This window comes from Papilio machaon, chromosome 26, assembly GCF_912999745.1.
Source record: "Papilio machaon chromosome 26, ilPapMach1.1, whole genome shotgun sequence".
NCBI classification, from domain to species: Eukaryota; Metazoa; Arthropoda; class Insecta; order Lepidoptera; family Papilionidae; genus Papilio; species Papilio machaon.
In genome coordinates this window covers 4,951,766-4,961,961 of record NC_060011.1, presented here as the reverse complement: position 1 = coordinate 4,961,961, position 10,196 = coordinate 4,951,766, and the positions used below count along the sequence as shown (strand labels likewise).

General features: G+C 32.0%; 1 protein-coding gene across 1 annotated transcript; it reads left to right on the top strand.

Moving 5' to 3' along the window:
* Positions 1–306: 306 nt before the first annotated feature.
* Positions 307–9,293, top strand: LOC106711911 (tRNA (cytosine(34)-C(5))-methyltransferase). Its single transcript, XM_045684482.1, has 13 exons — positions 307–467; positions 542–634; positions 823–1,037; positions 1,931–2,108; positions 2,749–2,833; positions 3,215–3,354; positions 3,942–4,075; positions 4,837–5,024; positions 5,214–5,358; positions 5,857–6,288; positions 7,082–7,248; positions 7,509–7,664; positions 9,037–9,293. The coding sequence occupies exons 1-13, from the start codon at positions 405–407 to the stop codon at positions 9,186–9,188; spliced, it is 2,148 nt and encodes a 715-aa protein (XP_045540438.1). The 5' UTR covers positions 307–404; the 3' UTR covers positions 9,189–9,293.
* Positions 9,294–10,196: the final 903 nt, after the last annotated feature.

Genomic DNA, 10,196 nt, shown 5'->3' with positions numbered 1-10,196 from the left:
ATGGATTTTAGTTTTTCTATATTAGACCTTCACACATTACTATAAAGTTTCTTTTCGGTTAAAATTTTGAAAAAGATATTCCCACAGTATTTACATGTCAGAACTGTGTTACCATTACTTTTCAAGTAATTAAAATGGTTAAATAAGATTGAAATTAAGCACCTTTATTATGGCTGAAAAAAATTTACTTTTTCAATGAATATTTTTATAGAATCTGTAACAAATTTGCTACAATCTGTTTTGCCTTTTTAAATTATGACCATAGACTACGAAAGTTTTCCCTCTTTTTTTTGAACGTCACAACTCACAACGTCACTGTCATTTTATGTCACATGTAAAAATTAAATTGGTATACAAAATTTGTTTTCCGTTTACATTTTTACTTTAGACAGGATTAAACTGAAATGGGACGTAAAAACCGCAACGTTAATAAATTCGCTCAACGTAAACGAGATCAAAAAGAGAAGGTAAAGAATAAAATTGATAGTAACCCTGTAATGTAAACGTATACAAAATTTTAAAACTATTGTTGTATCTTTAGGCCAAAAATCCACAAGATAAACCTGCGGCTGATACACGTAAACATTACGAAGATATTATAAGAGAAAATGCTGCTTTTGAAGAATATTACAAGGTATGTTCCATTCAATTTTTTTAATTTTAATAGATGTGATTTTATAACCTAACTATCTTATTGGTATTATCTTTCTTAATCTAGGTTAAACTAAAGCCGGTTTTCTTCTTAATTTCATGCAAACTTATTTCTTGGTTGTATGTTAATTTGTGTTTTTATTTTTACGTAAGTATTTTTCGTAATTTCAGACACAAAAAGTATGTCCAGAAGACGAATGGTCAGAATTCATGAGTAGCTTAAAAGAAAACTTACCAACAGCATTCAGAATAACTGGTTCTAAAGCTGAGGCGGATGCATTATTAAATATTGTAAAAAGTGAATATTTCTCACAATTATTAAATGTAAAGATTAAAAATGAAGAAAAAGGTGAAGAAGAAGAAATAAAACCAGTAAGCTTACCATGGTATGTGCATTGATATTAAATATATTAAATTAAAAATAATATTATTTTAAGCGTCGGTCAAATATTATTGTTTGGAGCGTCGGTGGCTCAGGGGTTAAGCACTTGACTTGCAATCTACAGGTCCTGGGTTCGAATCCTGCCATGTACCAATGTGTTTTTCGAGTTTCGATTTACGTATGTACATTTATCCGACGTTCTTATGGTGCAGAAAAACATTGTGGTTCAACCTGCATATATCACAGAAGAAATTCAATGATATGTGTGAAGTCAACCCGCACTGGGCCAGTATGGTGAACTATGGCCTAGTCACCTTTAACTTAGGGTAGGCTCTGAGCCCCTCAGTGGGGACATATAGTGAGCTTATGATGATTGTAGTAGTTATTAAGAAAACTTGTAATATCCTAAAACTAATTAAGAATTATATACAGCTGCACATATGATCATCCAGTTACAGCGCCAACTAATTACGAACCTCTCAGGAGTCTGTTTCAGGATGAGAGTTTCTTTTGTGTTTATATATGGTTGAGTGATTTACACTTGATTGGTCCGCAAACAGTCTGTGTGTCAGTCAGTTACTAGGCGAACATAGATGAAAGGCGTTCTTAATTCGTTTATGATAATGTCACATGAAAGTTTTAACAACTTAACTGTAATATGCTACTTAAAAAAGATGCTTCAGATTATATTAGTTAAAAAAAGCAGTCACATTTGTCTGCCTACATGTCATTAAAAAAAAACTTATTTACTAGTCTATGCTATGCTGTGATCTGCCTCTTATCTAAGTTTTACATAGATCCAGCCTTACCGAAGTTGTACGACTCCTCATTATAATTGACTATGTCCATCATATGTAGCATTTAACACATTTAAAATGAAAAACGTTCCAAAATCAGGTATCCAGGTGGCATAGCATGGCAACTCCGGCTGTCCCGTACAGATATCCGTAGAAATGAACCATTGTACAAACTGCACAACTTCCTAGTAGCGGAGACCGCAGCGGGTGGAGTGTCACGACAGGAGGCGGTGTCAATGATACCACCTGTTGTACTCAAAGTTGAACCACATCATAAGGTTAGTAAAATTTACAGTGAACAGTGATTCCCAAAGCTGACTGTGTCATGACTTATGTAATAAAGATTGGTATTTTTGATACCCATTGGTCATTCAATAATGAATAGATGGCGCTAAGAAAATAGGTGTAAGATTTATTTATAATAATAGTATATTTATATTTATTTAATATATTTAATGTAATAACTGGCTACCGAGAACACCTTCACCTGATCAAATAAAAAATAAGAATGATGGATTTAGACGCGAAGAGAGTAGGATGTGATACGAATAAGTCAAAAAGGAAATTGATTGTGCTCTTGTAATTAATTGTAAATAGTACCAACAGAAATAAAGAAGATTATCCAACCGATTGGTAATGCGAAATTTTCGTAGTTGCGAGTATTCATCATGTGTACACATCTACATATGTTGTAATTTTATTTATCTTATTTAATATCTAAGTTGATTTTGTATGGACTATCAGTAAAGTTTTATTATTATTAATTGACAAGTTCAACCATATTTGTTTCATTTGGAATGAAAATAGAAGTCGTAAAAGTATAGTTTTATGTTTTTTTTTTTATCCCTTAGGCCCAGTTATAGTACACATCAAGCGTCTAAATACCTGTTTTTTTTTTCTCAAATATATTTTTTCCAGGTGTTGGATATGTGTGCAGCACCAGGATCTAAGACGGCTCAGCTGATTGAATTTTTACATGCAGATGAAGACAAAGTGCCAAGTGGTAAGAATATTTAATGAAATAATGTTCTTTATAAATTTTAATTCTAGTATTTTATTGTAAGAAAAAAGTATTTTGGAATGTTCATATTTTTTATCATTTACAAATTCAGTTCAATTTATCATTCACATTCTGTAAAAAATCAGAACATTTATTTTTTTAAATTACGAAGTGGTACAAAAGCAAGCGGCCTTTGACCTGACCTGAAGCAAACTTTGCCCCACACATCCACAATTGTACATGCATTACCTTCCTATAATCAACGGAGGAGACGTGTACAAAGAAAATCTTTCCCTTTACTACATATCACATCCATTAATAGGGTAGGAAGAAAAGAGACACTAAAATTAGGCTTTAGAAAAAAACTCCAATGTACTATTTTAGGTTTTGTGATGGCCAATGATGTAGACAACAGCAGATGTTACATGCTGGTACATCAGGCCAAGCGGCTCAACTCCCCCTGCATCCTCATCACCAACCATGACTCCGCTCTCATGCCAGCACTTGTCACCACAGATGATAAGGTGATATATTGAATTATTGCTGTTGGCTTGAAATTTGATTGAAATCTCTTGATTTTTTTTTGTTTACCAATTTTTCTTAACTGTCCCTTAAGTGTTTTTGTTCATTAATCTAAAAAAATGTATATAAGAAATATGAATCTTACTATTATTATGTACTGTTTAATGTGGACAAGCAGAAACCTCTAAAAGCGAGAGTTGTTCTTTCCTGTCTTTCAACCTCCATAAGCGAGAAAAATATGGTCCCCTTTTACTCCCACTTATCCAGATGTATATAACATCAATTTTTATATGAGCTCACTATTCGTCCCCACTGAGGGGCTCGAAGCCTACCCTAAGTTAGGGGTGACTAGGACATAGTCAACACTGACCCAGTGCGGGTTGACTTCACACATATCATTGAATTTCTTCTCAGATATGTGCAGCATCACGATGTTTTCCTTCATCGTAAGAATGTCAGATAAATGTACATATGTAAATCTAAAAACACATTGGTACATGGCGGGATTCGAAACCAGGATTTGCAGATTGCAAGTCAAGTGTTTAACCCATGAGCCACCGACTTTTTATATATGTAATTTATATTCTAGGACCCAACGAAAACAAAACCTTTAAAGTTTGATCGTATACTTTGTGATGTGCCTTGTTCTGGAGATGCGACATTACGCAAGAATCCAGATATTTGGCTCAAGTGGTCAACGGGCAATGGAAATAATTTACATGGGTAAGTTTTTTTTTAGACTGATTTAAAAATCTTACTAATATTATAAATGCGAATGCTTGGATGTATAGATCGATGTTTATTACTAAATATCTTCAGATCTTGCTGGAATTTGGCTTAGACGTTGAACATAGTCTGGAAGAATATAGGCTACTATTTTTTTTTTAATTCCGCACGGATAGAGTCGCCGGCGAAGACTAGTAGTTGCATAAAAGTATGTTCACAACAGCATAACACATAACAAGTACATTGTTTTAAATAAAAAAAAAGAATTAATTTAATCCATACATTAATACAATTTTAGTAATTTTGGATACTCTTTATACATATAATAAGTATATTTTTGACTCTACTTAATATTGGAGAGCATCAGTGGCTCAGCAGTTAAGCACTTAACTTGCAATCTACAAGTCCTGGGTTGAGAATCCCGCCATCTACCAATATGTTTTTCGATTCTCGATTTACATATGTACTTATCCAACGTTCTTACGATGAAGGAAAACATCGTGATGCACATATCTGAGAAGTAATTCAATGATATGTATGAAGTCAACCCGCACTTGGCTGTGGTTGACTATGTCCTAGTCACACCTAACTTAGGGTAGACTCCGAGCCCCTTAGTGAGGACATATAGTGAGCTGATGATGATGAAAATATAAATGGATTGTATGAAAAAGGATTTGTGTAAGAAGGAAGTAAATTTAGACATGATAGTTAATACAAATGTATGGAAGAATACAGTTATTGAAAATTTTCTCCATCAGTATCCAATACCGTGTTCTCCGTCGTGGTTGTGAACTGCTGGAGATAGGTGGTAGACTGGTCTACTCCACATGCTCCTTCAATCCCATTGAGAATGAAGCAGTGGTGCATCGTCTACTGCAGGAGACGGGAGACAGTGTTAAACTTGTGGATGTCTCCGATATGCTGCCAGGGTTGAAGTTTAGAAAGGGTTTGTTTTTAACTATATAAGTTAGTTTAATTGTCACTTAATCTTATCCACAGTTATAGTTCATTTCAAATATCTTGAAGGCTCAAGGTCTCTGCGTCTGCAGTCTATCTCAGGGTTCTCCTTAGTGAAGATTGATTGCAGACATAACGTCTCTGGGTAGTGTGGTAATTGACTTAATTGTCTCTTAAGGAATGACACATTGGAGACCAGCTTCAAAGGATATGGTGTTTTACGACAAATATGAAGACGTGCCGGAGAAATGGCAGACCGTTGTCAGACCGCAAATGTTCCCGCCCAAAACTGAAGACCTGTCAAAATATGATTTGGAGAAATGGTGAGTTTTGATATGTTAAAATACAAAAAGAAAATTAAAGCATTTTTTTTAGACTGTAATATAACAAGTTGTATAGCCTGACCAGGAAAAAAGAAAACCTGTTATAAGAGTGCCTCAATTTATAACATGACCTTCTATAAGTATGTGAAGAAGTTCTATATTTTACTGAGATACGATGAGATATGAGCCAGAGGCCTAATTTTAGTCCTCTTTCCCTTCCCACCTCTTTTCTTATAAGGAAAGGATGGGAAGGGAATGTGGATTTGATGGAGAAGATGCATAGGAAGGTTGAATATTCTCTTTTTGTGCGTCTCCTTCGTCGATTGAGGGTAGGTAACGCATTTAGATGTATTTTGGTCGCATGAACCGATATTTTGTTAAACCAATGTCGTTTTAAGTGATTTCTATTAAAGTTACAAGACTCTTAATGGTACAGGAAAAGAACTAGTTTTTGAGACTTAAAAAAAGACGTACAATTTAAATTTTCTTTATTTCTAGTATAAGAATTTTACCTCATCACCAAGATACTGGTGGATTTTTTGTAGCTGTATTCGAAAAGACCGGTCTACTTCCTTGGGAGAAGACCGTGGAAGAGAAGACGGAGAAGGAAACAGAAGTTAAAGAAGATAAAAAAGAACCACCGCAAAAGAGAAGAAGAATGGGTGGATATAGAGAAGATCCATTTGTGTTCTTCTCCGGTGATGATGAAGATGTATTTCCTTCTATCAAAGAATATTACGATCTGAAAGAAGATTTCGATTCCAAATGTCTTCTAACGAGATGTTTTGTTGGTAAAAAAAAGAATATTTATCTTGTTTCAAGTATTGTGAAAGATGTTGTACAGAAGAATGAAGCTAATTTAAAGATTATTAATACCGGAGTGAAGACATTTGTTAGGTGTGATAATAAAAATATGACATGTCCTTTCAGGTGAGTTTTAATCTAGAATTTCTAGATATTTTTAGGGTTCAGTACCTCGTAAGGAAAAAACGGAACCCTTGTATTCCTTTGTTGTCTGTCCGTCTGTCTGTCTGTCAATTTTTTTTTAAATAGTGTAACATTAGTGTACGTGACGACATAAAAAATAAATTCAGATCTTAAAATTGCTCTCATGTGAAATTTTAATTTTTCACTTGTTGCAGTTTACGTAGGATGCTATCGTAATTTGTTGATGAGAAATTCTTGTATTACTAATATTGTAGAAAACCTACTTATGTATAAAAAATGACTACAAAGTGACATGACAGTTACAGTACAAAGAGAATTTTGTCATTTTTTTATGTTTACTGAGGGGCGCTAGTGTGCTGTCATAATTTTGTTTCAACTATAAGAAAAAAAAAAGAAAGAAAGAAACTTTTCTAAATCTTTAATCTATCTTTCTTTAATCTTAAATTTAATCAATGTTATATTAAAAAACGAAAGAAAGAAACTTTTCTTTCGAGAAAGAAAGAAAGAAACTTTTCTTTCTTTCTCTTTTTTTCTTATCTTAAATCTTTAATCTATCTTTCTTTAATCTAATCTATCTTTAATCTTAATCTAATCTATGTTATATTAAAAAAAGAAAGAAAGAAACTTTTCTTTTTTTTTTCTTTCTAGTTTCACTTACACCTTATCAGATTAATTTGTTGATTTTTATTTTAACTTAATCAACACTAAGGGGATCATAAAATAATTAAGTTATAACTTAAGTTGTGATATTTAAATTAATTTAATTTAATTTCAGATTATCACAAGAAGGTTTGCAAAGTATATTACAGTATATAGGAGCTGTACGTAGAGTGAACATTTTGAAACAGGATCTGATCCTTGTACTTCAGAATGATAATCCCAGCAATCCACCAGACATCAAACTATTCACTGAACATACACAGAATTTGGTTAAAGATTTGGGTAAGTACATTTTTAATTTTTTTTTTTTAATCTTTAAGCTGTTTTTTTTTGTTTTATTTGAGAATTAAAATTAGTATTAAAGACCTAATTTTTTTTTTCTCCTATTAAAATTTTTCTGCAGATTTTTTTTTTATTTATACCAGAATAAATTAAAAATTAATAAAACATAAATTTCATATTAATTTGCGATCTCCAGACAAATATTTTAGTTTATCTTTCATTAATAGGTACAGTAATTTTTTTTTTCTCCGTTTCCATAGCAACCGGTAGCTGTGTCCTACAATACCAGGATACGGAATCGAACCTGAAACTGACATTAGTAGGTTGGCGCGGAGTGCACTCACTGCGTGCGTACACCGCCACACCGGACACTGTACACTATCTGAGATTATTGGGAGCTGACTATAGTAAATATGGTAATACAAAACATTCAACCATAGACAACATTCAGAAAATTCAAAATTAATTTATTTGCCATAAAAATAGGGTACAATTATTAAGATGTTACCGAATCAAATTAATCATGCAAACAAAAAAGTAATGAGATTGAATGTGGATATAAAGGTAGAGGAAGACCAAAGAAAGTATGTATGGATTGTGTGAAAGAGGATATCCGTAAGAAGGGGGTAAATTCAGATATGATGTTTGATAGAGATGTATGGAGGAGTACATACTGTGACCCTCCATAGTGATAAGGGCAGGTTGATGATGATGAAACCTTCAACCATAGATCAAATTCAAAATTCATTTATTTGTCATAAAATAGGGTACAATTATTAAGATGTTACAGAATCAAATGAATCATGCAAAAATTTATAATTATATTATATTGCATATTTATTTATTAGTAAACGCAATTTGTTAGTAAAGGCAGTTTATTAGTAAAGGCAATTTATTAGTAAAGGCAATTTGTTAGTAAAGGCAATTTGTTAGTAAAGTCAATTTATTATTAAAAGCAATTTATTAGTAAAGGCAATTTATTAGTAAAGTCAATTTATTATTAAAAGCAATTTATTAGTAAAGGCAATTTATTAGTAACGGCAATTTATTAGTAAAGTCAATTTATTAGTAAAGTCAATTTATTATTAAAAGCAATTTATTAGTAAAGGCAATTTATTAGTAACGGCAATTTATTAGTAAAGCAAAAAATCACTATGTTACGGCATCGGGGTTGTATCCAGCCTTTTTCCTTCAGACTTTTTGGACATTTTTATAAAATAATTCTTCATTTTTGACATTTATGCAGTTTTTGACCTTTTTGTTTTTACATCTTGTTCGCATTTATTTAAGTTGTTGTTTTTTTATGTTAAATTTATTGTGAAAATTTTATCAGTTTTCATCATTGACTCTAAAACTCCGTAATTCTTACTCATGACTATTACTTTACTAATAAATGCGAATGTATGGATGGATGGATGTTTGAAGGTGTCTCTAGAATGGTTGAACAGATCTTAATGAAATTTGGCACAGATGTATAAAATAGTCTGGAACTTAGGCTACTTATTATGTTTTTTTTCTTTAATACCATGCGAACGGAGTCACCGGTGATAGCTAGTAATGTAAAAATTTAGATGTATGGATGTATGTTAGAAGTGTTATTTCCCATCTTCGTAGTAAATTTTATGATAAACTAGCTGTCGCATGCGACTCTGTATGCGCGGAGTTAAAAAAAAAATACTTATTTTGTAGCATACGTGTTCTTCAAGACTATGTTCAACATCTGTGACAAATTTCGTTTTGGAGATAACTTCCAAATATTGGCATTTATTTTTATTTCTAATTTTACAGATGTCAATAAATTCAAGAAGGCGTCTGATGTGCCCGATGATGCAACGAATACTGATGACGTCACAGAAGCTCAGGCGAACGAAATTGAACCTAAAGATGATAAGAATAATGGCGATATTGAAACAGCAAAATCTAATATGGATACTACATAATAATTTTAATTTTTTTAAACGTAGAATTCTACTGAAATTACATTTTATATATATTTTTGTCTAAGACAATGAAAGAGACCGCAATATGTATTAAAAAGGTTACTACAGTGGAGTTCTAAGATTATTTTCTAGCTTATTTGTATAAGAATATAATATTGACATTGATAGATGTTGTTTTATTTAAAAAATGATGAAAGATTTATAAATCATAACCTAACTTTTTTGTAAGAAATAATGGTCACACGTACTCTATTTGACATTATAATGTGGTCATATTATCTTACTAATATTATAAACTGGCTTTTCATTTTTCAGCTAAATAAGTTCAACCGATCTTGAGTTATAAATAGTGTAACTAACACCACTTTCTTTTATTTATATAGATACGAATGTTTAGATGGATGTTTGTTTGAAGGTATCTTCAGAAAGGCTTAACAGATTTCGCTGAAATTTGGCATACATGTAGAATCATAGTCTGGAAGATCACATATGTTATTAAGTTTTTTTTTATAACTCGCAGACAGAGTCGCGGGCGACAGCTAGTGACATATAAATGTTCATTGCATCATTGGAAATGACAGCGTTTGCTTCGTTCAAACTTAAACGCGTCCGTTAATGTTACTGACAGTTGACAGTTAATTCAAATTATTAGTTCGCATTCTCACCACCGCTAGAAAAAACTGTCAGCGTCATGGCTAAAATCAAATAGGCACAAAATACTACGGCTTTTAGCCTGTCCATTTATAAAGGTCAGTGGTTAAAGGGATTGACGTAAATAAAAAACAATTCCCATGCTTATGGTTGCTTTATTTGAACATTTTTCGTCAAGTTCACAACGCGTATTTAACAAAAAAATAATACCATACGTAAATTTACAAACAGTAAAAATAATTAAATCGACATTAATATTGTAACAAAACATCGGGTTTACCCGAAAATGTTAACATAATATCAAAAAACAGTCATAGTAAATAATAAAACTAATATATATTTTTTACATTTTGTCAT

Excerpts from the sequence above, each read along its gene's own strand:
- LOC106711911 (XM_045684482.1), top strand. The coding sequence starts at position 405 with ATGGGACGTAAAAACCGCAACGTTAATAAATTCGCTCAACGTAAACGA. Across the intron at positions 3,355-3,941 it reads TTGTCACCACAGATGATAAG|GACCCAACGAAAACAAAACC; the intron begins GTGATATATTGA and ends TTTATATTCTAG. Across the intron at positions 6,289-7,081 it reads AATATGACATGTCCTTTCAG|ATTATCACAAGAAGGTTTGC; the intron begins GTGAGTTTTAAT and ends ATTTAATTTCAG.